The sequence below is a fragment of the Amia ocellicauda genome, chromosome 2 (assembly GCF_036373705.1).
Source record: "Amia ocellicauda isolate fAmiCal2 chromosome 2, fAmiCal2.hap1, whole genome shotgun sequence".
Lineage (NCBI taxonomy): Eukaryota > Metazoa > Chordata > Actinopteri > Amiiformes > Amiidae > Amia > Amia ocellicauda.
In genome coordinates this window covers 34,078,407-34,101,790 of record NC_089851.1, presented here as the reverse complement: position 1 = coordinate 34,101,790, position 23,384 = coordinate 34,078,407, and the positions used below count along the sequence as shown (strand labels likewise).

At 40.1% G+C, this 23,384-nt stretch overlaps 1 protein-coding gene across 2 annotated transcripts in view; it reads right to left on the bottom strand.

The window, feature by feature from the left end:
• Positions 1-23,384, bottom strand: part of wwp1 (WW domain containing E3 ubiquitin protein ligase 1) — a 52,271-nt gene that overhangs the window by 5,538 nt on the left and 23,349 nt on the right. The window contains exons 7-23 of one of the 2 annotated variants that reach the window (XM_066723306.1): positions 23,238-23,304; positions 20,868-21,049; positions 15,580-15,904; positions 10,757-10,852; positions 9,991-10,165; positions 7,787-7,841; positions 6,795-6,879; positions 5,903-6,031; positions 5,411-5,483; positions 5,239-5,310; positions 4,990-5,078; positions 4,596-4,755; positions 2,271-2,404; positions 1,858-1,998; positions 1,470-1,590; positions 738-842; positions 94-190 (exon numbers count right to left, since the gene is read on the bottom strand). In XM_066723306.1, coding sequence (XP_066579403.1) covers positions 94-190; positions 738-842; positions 1,470-1,590; positions 1,858-1,998; positions 2,271-2,404; positions 4,596-4,755; positions 4,990-5,078; positions 5,239-5,310; positions 5,411-5,483; positions 5,903-6,031; positions 6,795-6,879; positions 7,787-7,841; positions 9,991-10,165; positions 10,757-10,852; positions 15,580-15,904; positions 20,868-21,049; positions 23,238-23,304 — 2,106 coding nt within the window. The remainder of the gene's footprint in view (positions 1-93; positions 191-737; positions 843-1,469; positions 1,591-1,857; positions 1,999-2,270; positions 2,405-4,595; positions 4,756-4,989; positions 5,079-5,238; positions 5,311-5,410; positions 5,484-5,902; positions 6,032-6,794; positions 6,880-7,786; positions 7,842-9,990; positions 10,166-10,756; positions 10,853-15,579; positions 15,905-20,867; positions 21,050-23,237; positions 23,305-23,384) is intronic. The other variant, XM_066723307.1, reaches the window with a different exon arrangement.

Genomic DNA, 23,384 nt, shown 5'->3' with positions numbered 1-23,384 from the left:
ATATTTATGAAGTTATATTATCCACTCAAGTAGGATTTTGTTACTGAAGGAAGAGAGGCTTTGTAAGTTAAATACTGTCAATGACAAACATACCCATGAGCTCAGCAAAGCCCCCGAGAGGCAGCCTGCAGGTTCCAGTGACAAACTGCATCAGTCTGAGCCGTACCTCATTGTCCACCTCTTTCACAAACTACAGGGGGAGACAAAGTACAACAATAGTGATAATTTACACTGCATTTGCTTCATCTTAGTCACAGTCTCAGTCAAGTCTAGTTCACATTTTACTAACAATAAGGGAAGCGTTTGGAGGGATTCATAAAGGAGAACTAATATAATGATACAGACAAAGACACACTAACAAGGAGATAAGACAAGAATAAGATAAATAAATCAATACAAAAGGAAAATGTATGACACTGGGCCAAGACACAGATGTACTAGTGAGTTTTTATGCGTTGTATGTCTTAGCACAGTCAAAGCAGAACTAATGCTTTGTGTTTTGAAAACAACAACTGCGGCCATCTTGGGACTTTGATGTATAGACATTCATTTAAGCAAGGTAGCAGTCAAGAACACTTCTCCCACAGAAGACAGGTACACAGTTATTGGTATACATCATACTGGGATGAAGATTGGTAATTTACCCGTGTAAGATCTATCAATGTTACTGTCCATAAACTTGATTGCAAACTGGATTTTCTTTCCCAATGATTCAATAGGGCTACGGGGATTCTTACCTGCCAGAACCAAATGATCTGTTTGCTGTTTCTGGTGTAGTGCCGATACACAGTGTTTCTCTGCCAGTCCTGCAAGTCCACTTCCTGCATGCCACACAGCATCACCTGCCAACACAAGCACCGTTCAGTCAACCTAATCAACCTAACATAGGACACTCATACACAACTCCAACGTTTCGGTCATCAGGCTTTGAGATGCCCTTCATTTCTTGTTTATTTTCAGACTAGTGGTTTTCTCTTGTTTGTGAAATAATCAACAGAGAAAAAGTCAAGGGGAGGACAAGCTTTGATTAAACTGGAAGTTTAATAACATCGTAATTGCATGTAAATAAAAAAGTAAGGAAGAAAAAACACTTAGGGTGTTAACTATGGTCAAAAGTGCAGAGATATTGCGCATTATTTAAAAAGTGGTTACAACACTTACGTTGCCAGTCTGAACCAATTATGATATAACTTCGGGGGGTGACTATTTAAAAAGTGGTTGCATCACATAAGTAATAGTGCAATTGTTCTTTGAATCTAATTCCTCGTCCGTTAAAAACCTTAAGGATTCATTATATGTTCTAGGAAGGTACGCCAACGTGAATTCATTTTTAAGACAATATGCATCATGGAGAATGCAAATGGTATAATATACTGCAAGACGAGCAGCTGGTTTTCCCCAGTAGGAAGGATTCATGCTCGTAAGGGGGGGAATGTCTGGTTCAAATGTTCACTCTGTGCTCCTCTCACCTCCAGCTCCTTTTCGTCAAAGTACTGCAGCCACTGCAGGGGCACCACTTCATTAAAGCCATCCAGAAACGCTTTGGTTTGTTCTTCCACTCCCCGGGAAAACCGCCACTCTGCCATCAGCCTACACCACAACACAAACGCATCTTTTTTAATTAGGGGATTTTCTCTACATTGTCAACTGCACAGATTTCACACTTCTTTGTTACGAAAAAAACAATGACATACGGTACACACAATTGTTCTCCTAACACAAGTCATCAGATAACCAATGAAAACCCAAAGATAAGAAAAATCATCTAATCTACTATGAATGTCTGTGCCATGTGATCTGAACCCATGCTGCACACACCCAGACTCTATGCAAGTAAGTTCAATAAATGCAAATTACCCAATGTATTCTTCCTTGTTTTCCTCCGTCACGAGCAGATTTGTGCCGCCTGGCTTCAGGTCATGTGAGGTAACTTTTCCCAGAATTTCCATGTCCACTGAAAAGTACATTTCCAAACCACACTCCTCGATGTTGTTATCCCTTAAGAGTCAGAATTTACAGTTAACAGGGCAAATGATAACATGTACACCAATGTTTTTTCTCGTTTCATTCAGTTTACATTCTTTTAATATAAAAGTATAATATATATGTATACATTATATATTAAATTGTTTGTGGAAATGTAAGTCACTATTGTTATCTCTTACAATATATGTAAGATTTAAAATATTGTGCATTTATGGATTATTATAGTCAATATAAACATTTAAAATGCTTAATTTCCTTTTGAGCGGGTTACTGAAAGCAAATACCTTATCCAGATAAGGGAGTTGTAAAACTCTGGGTCAATGGATTCCAGGTCTTTGATTGTGAGCTTCTTGTTCAACATGCGCTTATAGAAAGGCAGAGAGAACCCTGTGTCTATGAATTTGCCATGAAAAAGTGCCTGTTTGAAAGAAAGAAAAAATTATTGAGGATAAAATATTGTTATAAATTCAACCCTTAGAAATAAGTTCAGAAACATTTCAAAACTTAAAGCAACAAAATCATACAACACAACAAAAGCATTGTAACTGAGGTTGAAGAGCCCTGCTTTAGGGTGTGGAAATATAAAATATACAAAATATTTCAGAGAAAGCATTTCCATAAAAAGGACAAAAATCGATTTCATGTGTTGAAAAAAATGTAAAACAAAACTCCCCATTCTCAGGCTGCTTAGATATAAGCACCCAACCAAAAAACACCCAAACTCAATATAAATATAGATGTACATAAATGATACAATACATAATTTTTTCCATCTGATCAGAAATTACCATACAAAACCCTGTACTTTTAAATTTAAAGACATTCACATAAGTGGTTATTTAAACCTGCTGACTATCTTACACTTTCGATTAATTCAAATATACATTACTGTTAAAAAGTTTGGGGTCACTTAGAAATGTCATTGTTTTTGAAAGAAAAGCAATTTTTTGTCCATTAAAATAACATCAAATTGATCAGAAATACAGTGTAGATATTGTTAATGTTGTAAATGACTATTGTAGGTGGAAACGGCTGACTTGTAATGGAATATCTACATAGGCGTACAGAGGCCCATTATCAGCAACTATCAGTCCTGTGTTCCAATGGCACATTGTCTTTGCTAATCCAAGTTTATCATTTTAAAAGGCTAATTGATCATTAGAAAACCCTTTTGCAATTATGTTAGCACAGCTGAAAACTGTTGTGCTGATTAAAGCAGCAATAAAACTGGCCTTCTTTAGACTAGTTGAGTATCTGGAGCATCAGCAATTGTGGGTTCGATTACAGGCTCAAAATGGCCAGAAACAAAGAACTTCTTCTGAAACTCGTCAGTCTATTCTTGTTCTGAAAAATGAAGGCTATTCCATGTGCGAAATTGCCAAGAAACTGAAGATCTCGTACAACGCTGTGTACTACTCCCTTCACAGAACAGCGCAGACTGGCTCTAACCAGAATAGAAAGAGGAGTGGGAGGCCCCGGTGCACAAGGCAAGAGGACAAATACATCAGAGTGTCTAGTCTGAGAAACAGACGCCTCACAGGTCCTCAACTGGCAGCTTAATTAAATAGTACCCGCAAAACACCAGACTCAACGTCAACAGTGAAGAGGCGACTCTGGGATGCTGGCCTTCTAGGCAGAGTTGCAAAGAAAAAGACGTATCTCAGACTGGCCAATAAAAAGAACAGATTAAGATGGGCAAAAGAACACAGACACTGGACAGAGGAAGATTGGAAAAGTGTTATGGACAGACAAATCTAAGTTTGAGGTGTTCAGATCACAGAGAACATTCGTGAGACGCAGACCAAATAAAAAGATGCTGGAGGAGAGCTTGATGCCATCTGTCAAGCATGGTGGAGGCAATATGATGGTCTGGGGGTGTTTTGGTGGTGGTAAAGTGGGAGATTTGGGGTAAAAGGTATCTTAAAGGAAGGCTATCACTCCATTTTGAAACACAATGCCATACCCTGTGGACGGTGCTTGATTGGAGCCAATTTCCTCCTACAACAGGACAATGACCCGAAGCACAGCTCCAAACTACGCAAGAGCATTTTAGGGAAGAAGCAGTCAGCTGGTATTCTGTCTATATTAGAGCGGTCAGCACAGTCACCGGATCTCAACTCTATTGAGCTGTTGTGGAAGCAGCTTGACCGTATGGTATGTAAGAGGTGCCCATCAAGCCAATCCAACTTGTGGGAGGTGCTTCAGGAAGCATGGGGTGAAATCTCTTCAGATTACCTCAACAAATTGACAGCTAGAATGCCAAAGGTGAGCAAGGCTGTAATTGCTGCAAATGGAGGATTCTTTGACGAAAGCAAAGTTTGAAGGACACAATTATTATTTCAATTAAATATCATTATGTCTAACCTCATCAATGACCATACTTCCAATTCATTTTGCTATATTTCCTATTCAAACTCATTTCATGTATGTTTGCATGGAAAACAAGTGACCCCAAACTTTTGAACGGTATTGTATAATTAAAGTTAATAATACTAGGTAGTAGAAAGACAAAAATGGCAATATTAAGCATAATAGTTGGCAGCAGTGATTACGGTGGTGAAACACACAAGCATCAGTATCGAGAACGAAAGGCAGAGAAGCACACTTGCCATGGCAATAAAACGTCCAATGAAGCAGAAGTAGGAGAGGTGGTCGGGGTTGATGGTGGACGCAGGGTTGATCTGGAGACAATAGTTGCTCTTGCCTGCGTACTCAAAGAGGCAGTACATGGGATTCAACACCTCGTGGGAAAGAAGGAAGAACCATTCTCTGAGGAGAGAAAAGGCATTAGGAAGAGTATTCAATGAGGAGAAGGAGAAGGAAATTACTTTGGTTAAAACACGAAAAAGGTACAAATATGTCACAGTGTGGATTAAGGAATCAATCCAAACAACGGATGTTAGAAGGAGTCGTTCTAGTTTTTGTGGACATCTCTTGTAAGATTAAACAGTCTGTGGTTGGTTTAAGATGATGAGGCTTAAAATACGTCTGGTAACTGCTCACCTTGCCAGTCCTCCATAATCCAACCCCTCCTCTCCTCTGAAAATAACATACAACCTCCTCCTCAGGTCATAAGGTTTCAGAGCCATAATCTAAAAAGAAGAAAGGGGGGGGATAAATCAGCAAAATTCCCAATCAGGGGAACAAACTGAACTGACCTAATCACGTAGGAAAACAAAGAAATCAGTGAAGGGCAAAGATCAGAAAAGGCATAAAGAGCTGAATATAAAATAGAAAGCAGACAAAGCTTACTTGCTGGAAAGAGTCTTCAAACAATGTCTGTCGTGACACGGTGATCTTCACGTGGCTGGGTAGTGCATTAGACTGTAATGAAAATAAAAAACAGGCATTTAACAAATGGCAGGAAGTGTGCAAGCAAAAGCCAAGTGATTTAAATTGCACTTTAAAATCATGTAAACATTACCTGGCACAGATAGCGGAAATGAGCCAGTTTCCACCTAAAGCTGCGCTCATATGCAATCTGTGGGCCTTTGGTGCTGAAATCAAGAAAGAGATAAAGTAAGTGTAAAGCTAGATGAAAAGGAAAGTCAGAATATAACACTTTTCAGTAAATCTATTTAAAAAAAATAAAAAAAAGTGCAAATTCTTTTTAACAGCATACATCTTTACTTGGAAGTTGAAAGCAACTGGAAGCATGACAATGTTACAGTTAACCTAGAAAAATGTGCAGTATCTACTTGGAACTGTAATATAGAGTAAGAAAGAATGACAAGTTGTTTCCTAATAGGAATCTTTTACATTGTCTCTTCAAAAGTGAAGCACAGTGTCACTTCTATCTACCTAATCAAGCAGGTTGTGGCCTTAGTTTGAAAAAATGACTTTGTGCAGTCCCTGTGGTCAGAAAAACTCCTAAGGTTCCCATGGTCCCCAGGAGCTGCTGTCGATGCACACTTACACTGATGACTTTCCAGTGCGTGGGTCACTGAAGGTGGTGGTCCTGGTGTTGTGATCCACAAAATACCGCACCCCCTCACGCGTGTATCTGATCTCCCAGCCTTCAGGAAGAGGGTCTTCATTCTGCAATCTGTGGGAATGGTCAATCGGTTATCCTGCGTTGCATCACACCTTTCTGCAACATTTTTATGGCCCGCAAGGCATTCTGGGACACAACTAGAGGTACATGATAATGAAATTAATAATAATAATAATGATGATGATGATAAAACTTGCGACTTCACTTAATTTCTCCAATTTCTGACAGAACTTTAGTCAAAACCCTCAAAAGGTCAGCAGGAGTGATTTTCATTTGGACGAGATTTGACATTTCAGCTGCAAGGACCGGACCTTCTCTTCTCTGACATACTCACAAACGTCCTCTCTGATTTAGACAATTCTGATTCCATGGAGCGTAGATTAGTGTAGCACCAATGCTTTTATGTTGTTTGAGTTACTCTGTTACCAGGATAGAATTTGTCTTAAATCATATAAGGGGAAAGTCTGAAAAATCTAGAGATTAGCCTGTATCTCTAAAGAGGAGTACAAATAAATGAAAGCTGAAATTGATTTTATATTTTTAGTATGGCATAGCTTAACATTTGTAACATGAGGCATTAAGAAGCAAATAAATCAATAAAAATAATAATAACAAACAAAGCTTGAAGACAAATTTAGCTGTGTAACCCAGTGGCACTGAGTCCCTATTCAAAGCAAGATGGACAGCTTAAAATTAAGAACAGCTGTATTAGTGTCACATTTTGAGGAAACCATCCCATGACAAAAGAAAGACCTTGCATTTTTGCTAAAAAAATATACCAAAAACGAAATTGTCATTGTGGTCAGATACCCACCCTTGTGTGCGAGGGTCCTCCCACTGTGTGGTTTTCGTATTGTGATTCACGAAGTACACCCGGTCATTGGAGTCTACACGCCGCTCTGGGGGAGAAAGAAAGGAGACATTTTACAGTACATGTCATGTGGGGTATTATGCATGTTCTGCTGACCTGCTGAATAAGATGTGAGCCATACAGCTGTGAGACAACCTTGGTTTTAGGAGTAAGGGAAGCATAAACTGAGTTATAATTTTATTTCCTTTCCCTGGTCCAATCTGTGTCCTCCTGTATGTGTCCCCAATTGAAATCTGACTGCAACTACCTTCTTAAAAAAAGTAAAAAGCAATGCACCAGAAATATTTAATCATATTACTCCTTTCAAATGATCCTCGTTGATTACTACTACTAATACTATTATATTCTAAATATGGCTTCCATTCCCTTCAATTCAAACTGCAAAGGGCTTCTTTGAGGAACAATGAAACAGATTTTTTTTTTTTTTTTCTACACTGACTGACCTTAACAGATCTGCTCAACAGGGGATTGTGCTGGGGTAAGGCAAACAGACAAACAGCTGTCTGGGCTTAATAACTGTGTGAGCCTAAAATTTAAACCTTTAATAATCATAGAGGCAGGGTTCCTTTTAGACAACAGGTTTTGTATTACAGAAAGTGTCCCAGCAGGAAAGGATGCTCATTAGAAGTTGCACGTAATCACTTTTGGTGCCATGAAAAAAAAAAAAGGCAAAACTGGTTAAGTCTCCTTTTCTTTATTGTTGCGTAGGTAGGATGGTTCTTCAGATCAGTACCAATCAAAAACTTCAACTTTGCATGAAGTAACACCAAATTGTGCAAGTTAAGACCTGTGAACAAAGCTATTAGTACTTTCAAATTGACTAATTTAAACTGAAAACATTACATATGGAAAACAGCAACTAAAACAGCCAGTTTCTCCACAACAATTGCACCCCAAGTTCTATGAACAGGGACAGACAAACATACAATACATACCCCACCCTGGAGGCAAAGGACCCAAAGGATCATTTTCTGCTGACATCATTGAGGCCTGTTTAGATCAAAACACAAATACAAAAAATAATATACCTATATCTTATCTTGTGGGACAAATAACTCCATAACAACTTGAACCTCTCCGCTATCCTACAGTGAGGGAAAAAAGTATCTGATCCCCTGCTGATTTTGTACGTTTGCCCACTGACAAAGAAATTATCAGTCTATAATTTTAATGGTAGGTGTATTTTAACAGTGAGAGACAGAATAACAACAACAAAATCCAGAAAAACGCATTTCAAAAAAGTTATACATTGATTTGCATGTTAATGAGGGAAATAAGTATTTGACCCCTTCGACTTAGTACTTGGTGGCAAAACCCTTGTTGGCAATCACAGAGGTCAGATGTTTCTTGTAGTTGGCCACCAGGTTTGCACACATCTCAGGAGGGATTTTGTCCGACTCCTCTTTGCAGATCCTCTCCAAGTCATTAAGGTTTCGAGGCTGACGTTTGGCAACTCGAACCTTCAGCTCCCTCCACAGATTTTCTATGGGATTAAGGTCTGGAGACTGGCTAGGCCACTCCAGGACCTTAATGTGCTTCCTCTTGAGCCACTCCTTTGTTGCCTTGGCTGTGTGTTTTGGGTCATTGTCATGCTGGAATACCCATCCACGACCCATTTTCAATGCCCTGGCTGAGGGAAGGAGGTTCTCACCCAAGATTTGATGGTACATGGCCCCGTCAATCGTCCCTTTGATGCGGTGCAGTTGTCCTGTCCCCTTAGCACAAAAACACCCACAAAGCATAATGTTTCCACCTCCATGTTTGACGGTGGGGATGGTGTTCTTGGGGTCATTCCTCCTCCTCCAAACAGGACAAGTTGAGTTGATGCCAAAGAGCCTGATTTTGGTCTCATCTGACCACAACACTTTCACCCAGTTCTCCTCTGAATCATTCAGATGTTCATTGGCAAACTTCAGACGGTCCTGTACATGTGCTTTCTTGAGCAGGGGGACCTTGCGGACGCTGCAGGATTTCAGTCCTTCACGACGTAGTGTGTTACCAATTGTTTTCTTGGTGACTATGGTCCCAGCTGCCTTGAGATCATTAACAAGATCCTCCCGTGTAGTTCTGGGCTGATTCCTCACCGTTCTCATGATCATTGAAACTCCACGAGGTGAGATCTTGCATGGAGCCCCAGACCGAGGGAGACTGACAGTTATTTTGTGTTTCTTCCATTTGCGAATAATCGCACCAACTGCATCACCAAGCAGCTTGGTGATGGTCTTGTAGCCCATTCCAGCCTCGTGTAGGTCTACAATCTTGTCCCTGACATCCTTGGACAGCTCTTTGGTCTTGGCCATGGTGGAGAGTTTGGAATCTGATTGATTGATTGCTTCTGTGGACAGGTGTCTTTTATACAGGTAACGAGCTGAGATTAGGAGCACTCCCTTTAAGAGAGTGCCCCTAATCTCAGCTCGTTACCTGTAGAAAAGACACCTGGGAGCCAGAAATCTTGCTGATTGATAGGGGATCAAATACTTATTTCCCTCATTAACATGCAAATCAACTTTTTTGAAATGCGTTTTTCTGGATTTTTTTGTTGTTATTCTGTCTCTCACTGTTAAAATACACCTACCATTAAAATTATAGAATGATCATTTCTTTGTCAGTGGGCAAACGTACAAAATCAGCAGTGGATCAAATACTTTTTTCCCTCACTGTATGTCCAGAATGTACACAGCAGTTCAATCCACTGGATGTCAACACTTTTGACTAAATAAATACAGTGCCAAGATCATACATTTTATAAAACCATATCAATCTTATTTATAAGTATTCAGTGAGATTTTAAAACCATTTCTAATTGTAATCGGTAGTAGATGTGGGGATACACGAGGAATGATAAATTGCAAACAAGGGATTCAAAGAGGCAACTTTCTCTGTCCAGGCAAGGCAGGCAGTTTAAGAAGGCAGAGTTAGGAAGACCAGGTAGCAAGGCATTTCAATAATCTAACCATACATCCTAATCAGACTAAATATGTCTCTATACAACAATGTTCATTAAATATTTGAATTATGCCTTCATAGCATAAGTATCCAGTTTTCTTAATCATTTAATATTCCCTTCTCCTTCCCAACATTTAACACAACACAAAATAATACAGTTCTATTTGACTAACTTTTTGATTAAGTGAATTACCGAATAGAGGTATCGCTGGTTAAACTGGTGCATAGCTCCTTGTAGCCGACTACGTTGCGACTGCCACTGCTCGAAGTTTCTGACCGACTCCATTGTAGGACGTTGCCAAGTGGTGGTTCTGGTGTTGTGGTCTACATAGTAGATCCTGCCACGGTCATCCACTCGTCTCTCCCAGCTGAATAATTACATTAAATACATGGGCAACTTCAGATTTTTAACTATACTTATAGTATTGAAATGTAATATCAACTTGAATCATAAAAAACTTAAAAAGTTACTGCCTGAAGCTTAATACCATCTGGTTGTGACTGATCAAACAAAATAATTGTCTTAAATGTATTCTGTGCAACGTGATTTGTTAAATGTACTACTTTCCTCTAGAGTTAAGGGAAATCTGGGGATGACTGCTTCATTTAAAAACTCTAAAAAAGAGAGTGTTCAAGCAAACTGCAAATTAGTATTTCATTTAAAATATGTTTATTCCAGGGGGTGGGAAGAAAGTGTTATATACCCATTACATTTATTCACCCACCTATTCAATATGATTAAATGCACACACTTATACATGAACATATATTGCTTTTTCATCCTCCAAAAAAAATCTATAATTTTTTTTCTCTTAATATGTACTCTACAAAAAGTTTACATGTTGACAAACAATCTTCTTATTTCTAATGTTGCTCAGTATTTGATACTGAAGTGAAGACAAACTAAGATGAAGAAACAGAAGTGTACATTTCCACTGCTGACTGGAGTGCCGACTCACCCAGGGGGTAAAGGCTGTGGTCTCTCCCACGTTGTGGTTCTTGTGTTGTGATCAACATAGTAGGTCCTTCCATGCAAGTCTTTTCTCTGTTCCCATCTTTAAAAAAACAAAGACACCAGTTACATCACTGTCAGCACCAACAAAGACAAATTATTTTTTAGAATTATGTTAGGATTTCCATCATTTAAGAAAGCTAAATTGTATCAAATTATAACAGTGTTCCATGTCTGAGATGGGAGAAACTGTCCATGTGTAAATAGCTCAGGTACTCCACAGATCTGGCCTGTGTGGAAGAGTGGCAAGAAGGAAGTAATTTCTGAAAAATACCACTTGGAATTTGCAAAATTTTGTCCTAAATGCAAAGCGTTATGTCTGGCACAACAAAACACAGCAAATCACCCAGGTAACAACATCCCTAATGTGAAGCATGGCAGAGGAAGCATCATGCTATGGGTCACTTTGCAACTGGATGCTTGTAAGGTTAGAGGGCAAAATAGATTTAATAGAGAAATACAGGCAAATCCTTGAGGAAAACCTGCTTCAGTCTGCAAATGACCGAAGACTGGGAAGGAAATTCACCTTTCAGCAGGACAATGACCCCAAACACAGCCAAAGCAACACTGGAGTGGCTTAAACACAAGTAAGAGGATGTCCTAGAGTGGCCCAGTTAAAGTTGGGACTTACAGTGCATACGGAAAGTATTCACAGCACGTCACTTTTTCCACATTTTGTGATGTTACAGCCTTATTCCAAAATTGATTAAATTAATTATTTTCCTCAAAATTCTATGAACAATACACCATAATGACAAAATGAAAGAAGTTTGTTTGAAATCTTGGCAAATTTATTAAAAATAAAAAACAAAAAAAAGCACATGTACATAAGTATTCACAGCCTTTGTTTGCCATGACACTCAAAATTGAGCTCAGGTGCATCCTGTTTCCACTGATCATCCTTGAGATGTTTCTACAACTTGATTGGAGTCCACCTGTGGTAAATTCAGTTGATTGGACATGATTTGGAAAGGCACACACCTGTCTATATAAGGTCCCACAGTTAACAGTGCATATCAGAGCACAAACCAAGCCATGAAGTCCAAGGAATTGTATCGAGGCACAGATCTGGGGAAGGGTACAGAACAATTTATGCAGCATTGAAGGTTGACTGGAAGAAGTTTGGAACCACCAGGACTCTTCCTAGAGCTGGCTGCCTGGCCAAACTGAGCGATTGGGGGAGAAGGGCCTTAGTCAGGGAGGTGACCAAGAACCCGATGGTCACTCTGACAGAGCTCCAGCCTGTCTCTGTGGAGAGAGGAAAACCTTCCAGAAGAACAACCATCTTTGCAGCACTCCACCAATCAGGCCTGTATGGTAGTGGACAGACGGAAGCCACTCCTCGATAAAAAGCACATGACAAACCGCCTGGAGTTTGCCAAAAGGCACCTGAAGGACTCTCAGACCATGAGAAACAAAATTCTCTGGTCTGATGAAAAAAAGATTGAACTCATGTCTGGAGGAAACCAGGCACCGCTCATCACCTGGCCAATACCATCCCTACAGTGAAGCTGGTGGTGGCAGCATCATGCTGTGGGGATGTTTTTCAGCGGCAGGAACTGGGAGACTAGTCAGGATCGAGGGAAAGATGAATGCAGCAATGTACAGAGATCCTTGATGAAAACCTGCTCCAGAGTGCTCTGGACCTCAGACTGGGGCGAAGGTTCATCTTCCAACAGAACAACGACCCTAAGCACACAGCCAAGATAACAAAGGAGTGGCTACAGGACAACTCTATGAATGTCCTTGAGTGGCCCAGCCAGAGCCCAGACTTGAACCCGATTGAACATCTCTGGAGAGATCTGAAAATGGCTGTGCACTGACGCTCCCCATCCAACCTGATGGAGCTTGAGAGGTCCTGCAAAGAAGAATGGGAGAAACTGCACAAAAATATGTGTGCCAAGCTTGTAGCATCATGCTCATACAGACTTGAGGCTGTAATTGGTGCCAACGGTGCTTCAACAAAGTATTGAGCCAAGGCTGTGAATACTTATGTACATGTGCTTCTTTTGTTTTTAATTTTTATAAATTTGCAAAGATTTCAAACAAACTTCTTTCACGTTGTCATTATGGGGTATTGTTTGTAGAATTTTGAGGAAAATAATGAATTTAATCCATTTTGGAAAAAGGCTGTAACATAACAAAATGTGGAAAAAGTGAAGCGCTGTGAATACTTTCCGGATGCACTGTAAATCTGAGCGAGACTGTGGCAAAACCTGAACTTTGCTGTCCACCAACAATCCCCATTCTACATGACAGATCTTGAACAATTGTGCAATATTCACAATTTTTGGGTGGGTGACAATTCAGATGTGTAAACCTGGGAGAGACTAAAGGCTGACCATAGCGATGCAGAGCAGGGGTTTGTGGGTAAGCATAGCCAGCAGAGGAGCCGACGCCACTCCTCCAAAATCTCAACAGCGCGCTGTGCGTCTCTGCGTCTTGCACGTCAAGCCAGCGCTGATTGGTTGAACAGGAGATTATGAGAGCCGCTGCCAATCGCACAGTGCTGGGGCGACCGGTGTACAATGTCTGGCTGTAAGCACTGCAGCAGGTCAGAGAAACGATGCGGTGACAAACGAAAGTATGTAAAATGCATCTCCTCATCCACATAGTATTTTGTCCCTCGAACTGCACATTTCATTAATATAATTCACATGTCGTGAACATAATTAACATTTTCTACCACAAAATGCCCACGTATTTCGTGCTTGGCATTTTTGGACAAGAGGTAAAATGTACTTTGCTTTCCGTGGACGGAATGAACAATTAGCATCCATGATCAAACAGGTGACTGATCAAGGCATTGATCCTGGGTTTGCAACATGATCAGGATTTAATTCCAAAGGAAAGTTAGAAACTTGATGAGCCGATCAGACGAGCGCTATATCAGATGCAAATCTAATACAATAATGATAATGATTAATTTATGATGTGTAAAAAAAAAATCGCATGTTGTTTCACCAATCAACTTGATTATAAATCTTTCACAATTACTAATTTGATTACAAAGCCCATATTGTCGGATATATTAATTATATTCAGTATCACATGAACTATGGGTCTGGCAGTTGGAGAAGAACGTATTTATAGCTCATTAATTTTGAGGAGTTTAACAGCTGAAATGCCATATATGCATCTAATTCAAATATTTAGTAAGATGAGAACAGATATGCAGGAGAAATTCACATACGCAGAGATGTGTGTATGTATGTTCTACTGTTAAGTCTCTAACCAACTATAGCAAGACAATATAGATCTGCACATACAGGATGTAATTTATGTGTGTGTGTGCGTGTAGTTTCTGTAACATGTCATTAACAGTACGTGTTGATTTACATTCATAAAATCCTAGGTGGACCAGAATACGCGTTTAGTTTTCTGTAGACTGTGATGTGGTAAATGCAACACTGTCCCCTATCCATGCTTCAATGGTACATGTAAGTATGTTGGCAGACAGCTGTGCGACCGTCCGCGTACGACGCCAACACATGTACGCAGAGACGCAGACGCAGAATATAAACCAGCCTTTACCCCTCAAGACTCACAGCTGTAACTGCTGACAAAGTGGTTCTACCAAGTATTGACTGAATACATCTCTAACCCAGACATTTAAGCTTTTTTCCAGGTGGGAGGAGTTTAGAAATGTTCATGTAGATGTTTTATGGTCATGATGAAAATTGTTCCAGGGAGACAGGGAGTTAGGACAGCAGTTAAAGCTAGGGTGTGTAATCCAGAGAGGCTAGACGTTAGCAAGCTTGTTTTGAAAGCATAGAGCCCCCCCTCGCTTCAGAGGCGTCTCCAAAGCCATGCCTCCTCTATCACACATGAACACACAGAGCAGAGTCTAAGTGCCAGGAGGAGAGACGTGTTGGTGGAATCAAACGAAATGGGTTCAGATTACCTCATGTCTCATTCACACTACATGAGCTAAATACTACATTACATTAACAAAATATATCAAAAACAAATCAAACCATGTTATTACCTGTCCAAAAGAAAAAACGCGTATTTTTTGCCAACCATAGCGTCATTTTTCAGACCCTTTGAGTCCCGCTGTTCCTCCAGCGTGGAAAAGCAACGCCAATGTTAATTCTGCTTTTAGCGCGCTCTAATACAACAAAAAAACGTCTGGATCAAGTTTCTAACATGGTCTTTCTTTTCTGGTTTCCTGTTACTGGTGCTTCAAGAGGAACAGAAGGAGCTGCTGCTCGCCTTCCATTCTCGCGCTCACTCTGCACAGCGTCAAGGTTCCCGCGCTGATGACGTGTGATTGTCTGCGCGAACAAGTTGCGTGGCGGTATGCAAATATAGATTGACAGACAGGAAGGACATCCTATCATTACATTCGGACCGAATGCAATGATTAGTCGATCATTTTTTAGTCCTGTCCCTTCCACGGAAGATATATATATATATTTTTTTACATTTACACCACTTAAAGTATTGATTGCTATCAGGATGTGAAGAGACTTTCAACCAGTATAACAAAAAATGTTTCTGGAAAAGATTGCACACCCTACCTTTGAGTATAATTAAACTTTGAGTGGAAAATAAATTAATAAATAAATACATTAATAATACAAAAGAAACAAATGTAGCCATGAGATTCAATTATCTTCTTCCAGTTCCTGGGAAGCAACTGCTTGTGCTGAAGCTGCAGAGTGAAACCATGCCAGCACTCTGCATGACCTAGGCTAAGTTTGACCCTGCCATGTGTTGCCAGCGTGACCACACCCTTATAAAGGCTCCTGAAACAGACCGACTCACCCAGATGGCAGGGGGTCTGTGCCAGCATTGGCCGTCTGCTGCCGGGGTTTTGTCCCCTCTGGTGCACTGGTATCATTTGCCCGGGCCTCAGTGGCTGAGGTAGCTCCAGCAGGCAAAGTGGCGGTAGTTGAGGAAGTGGAGGAGGCAGCAGCGCTGCTTGAAGCCACAGTGGGGGGGCACTCTGGTGTAGGGGAGGGTGAGGGGGCAGGGACAGTGTTCATTACAGGGTTTGAAGTTGCGGCAACTTGACAGTCCTCTGCTGGGCAACCCTCAGAGGGCGCTGCATCTTCTGTGCTGGGAGCAGGAGCAGAGGACTCTCCATTAACTACAGGAAATTAAGAAAGAAAGGGAAATCAACAGCTCCAGTTATGACATTATCAGGGTTCCCACTCTTTTCTAGAGATCATTTTCCAGGACATTTTCAGTGATGATCTAGCTGGTATGACAGACAGGGATCACATCATACACTAATATGTTCTGCGCTGCAGAAATCTGATTTATGGCTATGGCTATAACTTACCTATGAAATCATCTATTACATGCACAGAATAATGCAAACACCTGCAGATATACAGCACTTCACTATTAGTATAAAAAAGTTACAGTTATGGTTTGGGTAACTATCACCTTTTTTTTCCTCTTACTTTCTCCCCCGTCTCTTTCACTAAAAAAATGAAAATTAGGCTAAGGGGAAAAAAAACAGCAAAAGTATCTGCCACCTGCCTTACTCTAAATAAATTAATTAATAATAATAAAAATCAGGGAGATCAGTGCATAGCCCCAAGTGGGGCAGTGCTGTTGTATCTTTGAGCAAGGTACTTCACTTAGATTGCTCCAGTAAAATGCCCAGCTGTATAAATGGGTACAAATGTAAGTCACCCTGGATAAGAGCATCTGCTAAATGACAAATAATGTAATGTAAAAATGTCCATGGTCACAAACATTATTTTTACATAACTCAAAATATTTCTGCTGTATCATGTACACTCACCTAAAGGATTATTAGGAACACCATACTAATACTGTGTTTGACCCCCTTTCGCCTTCAGAACTGCCTTAATTCTACGTGGCATTGATTCAACAAGGTGCTGAAAGCATTCTTTAGAAATGTTGGCCCATATTGATAGGATAGCATCTTGCAGTTGATGGAGATTTGTGGGATGCACATCCAGGGCACGAAGCTCCCGTTCCACCACATCCCAAAGATGCTCTATTGGGTTGAGATCTGGTGACTGTGGGGGCCAGTTTAGTACAGTGAACTCATTGTCATGTTCAAGAAACCAATTTGAAATGATTCGACCTTTGTGACATGGTGCATTATCCTGCTGGAAGTAGCCATCAGAGGATGGGTACATGGTGGTCATAAAGGGATGGACATGGTCAGAAACAATGCTCAGGTAGGCCGTGGCATTTAAACGATGCCCAATTGGCACTAAGGGGCCTAAAGTGTGCCAAGAAAACATCCCCCACACCATTACACCACCACCACCAGCCTGCACAGTGGTAACAAGGCATGATGGATCCATGTTCTCATTCTGTTTACGCCAAATTCTGACTCTACTATCTGAATGTCTCAACAGAAATCGAGACTCATCAGACCAGGCAACATTTTTCCAGTCTTCAACTGTCCAATTTTGGTGAGCTTGTGCAAATTGTAGCCTCTTTTTCCTATTTGTAGTGGAGATGAGGGGTCTTCTGCTGTTGTAGCCCATCCGCCTCAAGGTTGCAAATGCTTTGCTGCATACATCGGTTGTAACGAGTGGTTATTTCAGTCAAAGTTGCTCTTCTATCAGCTTGAATCAGTCGGCCCATTCTCCTCTGACCTCTAGCATCAACAAGGCATTTTCGCCCACAGGACTGCCGCATACTGGATGTTTTTCCCTTTTCACACCATTCTTTGTAAACCCTAGAAATGGTTGTGCGTGAAAATCCCAGTAACTGAGCAGTTGTGAAATACTCAGACCGGCCCGTCTGGCACCAACAACCATGCCACGCTCAAAATTGCTTAAATCACCTTTCTTTCCCATTCAGACATTCAGTTTGGAGTTCAGGAGATTGTCTTGACCAGGACCACACCCCTAAATGCATTGAAGCAACTGCCATGTGATTGGTTGGTTAGATAATTGCATTAATGAGAAATTGAACAGGTGTTCCTAATAATCCTTTAGGTGAGTGTATATTCATCCTACAAAGATTTTATTATAAAACAAAGCAAATGTCAGATTCAAATAAAACTGCTACTCCTTGACTTTAGTGTAGTCTCTTCACACTCTCCTGCAGGTTTTCCTGAGCTTTTGCTAGAGCTGCCAGCTCTTCCCTTTTCTCCACAAAACTTTTGGGATTTTGCCTAATGTGAACTCCTGTTTTTTCTTTGCCCCGATTGCCATTCCGTCTGTCTATTTCTCCATCTTCTCAATGCTTTGAATTATTCTTGCCATTTTGCTTTGACATTTGCAATTTCATGTTCGAGGTCCTCTCTTTTCTTCTCTCAGTTTTTTTTTTCTTCTTCTTTTCATCCTGCAGGTAGTGCACATACCTCATCCTTGCTCCTTTGCAGTGTTGAATGAGGTCTTTCGGCAGGGCTTCATCTATTGCACGCCCAGCCATTGAATCCTGTACCAAGCGCAATGCTACTAGAGTCCTCTCCTTCAGATTTTCTACGGGCATATCCTTGTTGACGGAGTACCCTCTTCCTAATGCAGCTTGTCCATGAGACAGCCTGAGTAGACATTTCATTAGGTTCCACAGTGCTGCATACTCTGCTCTGCCACTGAAAAATCTTCCAAGAAATTCACCAAGCCTGCAGCTGTAAACAAAATCTTGGAACTCTGCTTTATGGTTTGCACTGACATGCAATGACAATGCTTTATACTGAGCAATAACTTGGCTCTTGTCTGCTTGTAATATCATCAGGAACTTCCATTTGACCATAGGGCCATCCATTGAGACCTGCAAGAGTTTTCTCCAAAAGCTTCTCTGCTTGAGTGTGTCCCATAAACTCTGAATCAAAATAATGCACAGCTACCTTCCCTTCACGTTCACTCCAGTACCACACAACAACATCCATCTGTTCTTTCTGTGTCACTTTATTCAGGCATTCATCAAAAGACACTACATAGCACTGCGCTTTTCTTATATCTTTAATCAGCTGCTCTTTTAAATTTGGACACAAGCCATTACATACAAGGTAAGCCGATTTTGTTGCACCACATGAAAACCGTTTGGCAATCTCACTGTTTGGGAACATCTGACTAACAAGGACTGACATATCAGAGCTGGAGCTGGAGTAGTGTGACCATCTTGATTACCCAGCGAATCTCTGCTTCAAGCATGGCTTGGCTTGAAAACAAATGCTGAGGTGCCTTGTGCTCCTGAGCTATTTCCCTGTTCCATGACTGCCACTTTCCTTATGTTCAGTGGCTGTTTGTGGCTCTTGGTTTGTTGGACAGCTACTTCCCTCTCCTGTCTTTTGAAGGTGTCACCCTCATGAAATGTGTTATTCTTATCTCACTGTTGCCCTCGTGCATGACTCTGAGTGCCCATATTACCAATATCAAAAGACTTCTTGAAAAACTTGCAATATGCCCTATGCACATCTCCTGATACTTCCCCTAGCCAGTCCCTGAACTGGAGGTCTTCTTTCCACTCATTCTTGAACTTGCACTGTCTTCCTGACATTCTGTCACTCACTCCTGTAATTACAGGACATGGGTCATTACAGAACCTTTCAGCATACAGACATAACCTTTAGATGTTTTAATGTCACTATTTATACTACCATCTCCTCTTACTGTTGCTTTTTTCCTTTTTACGGTTTATTTATTGCCTTGTTTTAATGCTATGTTTTAATATTGTTATTTTTTTATGGTATTGCCATTGTATTTTGTTTTTTTGTTTCTTTTGGAAAGCCCTTTGTATTCTATGCTTGGCAAGTGCTTTTCTTATGAATTATATTTTAACCACTGCTGCCTGAACACCAATAACTGAATAGCCTCAACACAAATAATAGCCTACAATTTTGCCTACTGACAAATCCCAGCATTCTGTTGAACCTTAGATTTCTAAAATCACTGTGGTCCTTAGCCTAAATGCAGTGTAACGGTACAAAAAGCTATTTCAGACATGTTGCTCTTTGTACTGTCACAACACCATATTTAAACTTCACAACGAACTTGGTGTATTGATATGCAAGTGTAATGCGGTCAAAAAAACGGGACTACTTCATAGGTGTGCAAATATCAAAAGTTAATTGATGTTCTAAAGAACGCGTCACAATAGGAAATTAAACCAAGCCATGGTATAAATCAGTTTATCACACCATACGTTATTCCATTTACTAACAAAGCTAATCACAACCCACTGTGAGCTACGGCTAAAAAGTTTAATGTCATGTTACGGTCCATTTTATTGTAACACAGCACTGCGTGAAGAGACAATGCCAGCAAAGTAAAAAAATGCTGGGCTCCCATTCACTGTTTTGACTCCAGCTTCCTATTCATTCTTATCCAACTTTCTCAACAATACCCAACACATTTGAAACCACTGCTCCTAGCCAGAGTTGAAATACAAACCTTACATTTTGCAGGCAAATCAAACTAGCAACACAAGATTTTCCAGGACATTTTACTTTCTCTCTCATTTTCCATGACTTGAAAATTGGTCAACCGTTTTCCAGGACGCATGGGAACCCTGATGATTAATCCACAGTTCTAAAGCATCTAACACCAATAAATTATATAACTACTGACCATGACTCGGCATTTCACGATTCTGTATTAATGAACAGGTTTAGCAGTTATAGGACGACTGGTAAGCAAGGGTTTGCAAAATTGACTAAGCAACTGAATTTGAAGTGGAACACAGTCATAATAAAGCAGTACAGTTTTAGTAATATTATGAATAGGACTTATTCATTTATTCAGAACATTATTTACAAAAAACCTAATACAAGGGTGAAATTCAGTTTATAGAATAATGTAAAGTCTTCTTAAAATAAATAAATATTATTAGTGCAAAGTCCACTGTGGAAAAAACTGCAGTAGTGCCATTTATATACAAATAACCCTGTCATAACCAAGACCTCAATACCCACATGCCTCTCGTGTTTCATTCTGGACTTGTGGAAGTACACTGTGGAAGAAGTTAGAGTGATCTAGGTTATATTTTAGACTTCCATCTCCATTCAGATCTGGATTTTATAGGGAGGCAGAAGAGAAGTGGCTTTTACAATTGCAGGGGAAAGAACAGAGCAGCAAAGACTGTAAATTAGTAAATAAATAAAAGCTTACCATTCCCATTGGTTGCTTCCATGTCTGATGGCTTTGGAATTGGTGTGTTGTTGGGGCTCGGTGCTGCGTGGGAGGGCGAGGAAGAGCCATCTCCATTGACAATGGGGGTGCTGGAAGCACTCTGCCCTGAAGATGTGGATGGTGCCTGACTGTCTACACCATTAGAGCCGTCACTTATAGATCTGAAAGTAATCAAAGCGTCAGAAATGACATGTTCTGCACACCTAACTGCAAAACGTTAGGTATCTGAACGTATTACAACATACTGTCAAGTTTGGTGTAGGTCCATTTGGTCAGATCTCTATTTGGACACACAAAATGAATATACGTGGGTTAGCCATCACTTCATATCAATCTCACATCAGCGTTACAACCCGAGATTCTGCAGTTTTGGTTCTACTAAATTTATAAACAGACTCTGGACAATGGAGGCTGTCAACAGCATTGTCCATGAACCATTAAACTGCAGATGAGCAAATAAGAAACGCGAATTAATCATTGCCCTTGTATAGAACTACCTAAATTGCATTTATCTGACTAATAGGACCCGCAAACACTAACCCCAAGTGGAAAATGGGGCAAGAGTAAAATCCCCAAACTATTTACAGTCCTGCATCATTTGGTATAAATTTGGCACTACAGTATATAAAGGAATAAGATGGATTTGTTGGGTTATTTCCAGATAGACACTCAAAGCAGTATCATTACTGATATTTTATTACTGGTAAGAAAAGCACAAAATATAATATGATATATATACTTTTCTCTCTCTCCAGTAACCGCATGTCAGTGATCATGCTGAATTAATGCATAGACACATATTCAACCTTTGCCACTGCTCATCCGAGTGATTCCTTACAACGTTCCACAAAGCTAAACAGAAACACACAAATGGAAAGGAGACTTCTAATAATGGCTTGTTATGCTTCCATCAACAAATTGTCAGTTAACTCAAATGCTAAATCATTTTTTCAAGCTTATACACATAATCAAATTGTCACCTCCTTTAGACACCCTTCACATATTGATTTGGCATACAAACTCACCCAGAGACCAATATCTAAATATATACATAAACAAAACTTCTCAGATTAAACTTTCTGGAGAACCATATCATATATTGCCATTAAAACATCAACATAAAGCATTGTGAAAAGCAACAAAGGACAGCTTAAATGAAAAGTTGCTGCTTTCTAACATGAAGACACTATTGTCACGCTTTGGCTCAAAGACCAAAGATAAATCAAGCCTTTTGTTTTGCTAGCAGTGTTCTCATCGCACTGAACTGGTGACAAAGTCCTTACATCTGGGTGGGAGCTTCACACCCCTCCCCCCACTTACACACACACACACACTTTCCTTTTCGATTTCTGGACTTGAGCATTCCATGGGTGTGACCTCAGAACAAAACAAAAAAACAAAGTTGGTCTTGTCTTATTAAAACCAGACATGAACCATGATTGTTTTCCTCTTGTGCAACCTTAATAAAACCCTACAAGCACAAAATGTCCATTGTGGTATTCACACTTACTGGGACAGTGAGCCCACAAAGGCAAAGTTGTAAATTTACTGCAAACCATCAGAAGAATTGAAAAATCTGGGGTCTTCGTATTTACTGTGAAAGGGGAATTCCCAAGACTAGACAAGTCTAGACTGAAATCAATGGTTAAAAAACAAAAACATAATACGTATATAAATAACAGCATACAAATCCAACAACTACAATTTCAATTAAAGGAAGGTATAACAAGTAGTCCCAGTAATGTATAAATAAGGTTTTCCTAACTGCCTAGAGTGAAGTTCCTGTTCTGGATAAAAGTCAGCAGGCTTAATAATAAAAAAATGTTACTGAAGAGAATTATCGTATTCAGTTGGATGTCCCTGCCCCTTTTTCCTTTTGTTTACTTCATTTCTAAATTCTGCTGAGCAATCTGGGAATGAATACAATCTGTTCACAAAATAAAAACACTGGAAGATCAAACAGAAGCTTGAGAAGTGAGTCTAGTAGCAAACCATCTTCTGAGGACAAACAGGATGCAGGGATAAAATTAACAGGCCAATAAGCTGTAAACGTAGGACACTGGCAATGATATATAGTTTGGAATGGAGTAGTAAAGCAATAAAGTTTACATCTGACAACCATGTTCAAATCCAAATGCCCCCAAAATAATGCGACACACCTGAGAGAGCAGACATAACGATCTTTTAATATACATACAGTTTCAACATGAACTGATCTTGCAAACATCATCACAGAATATGCAGTGACCCTCACTGCATAATTTTAAGGCAGTCATACATATTATTCAATTGAATACCTGAAGATGAACTATTACAAATATGTCTGAAATAATGCATCTCTATTTTTACCTTGTTCGCTCCCTTGTAGAAGGTTCACCTCCGTTTTCATGAATAGCATCACCATTCTGCTGAACTTCTAGGAAACAGAGAGAGGCAATTACTCACTGAATCACACCACCTTTCCTCTGATTTGTAGATAACTTCCTGCCGCAAAAC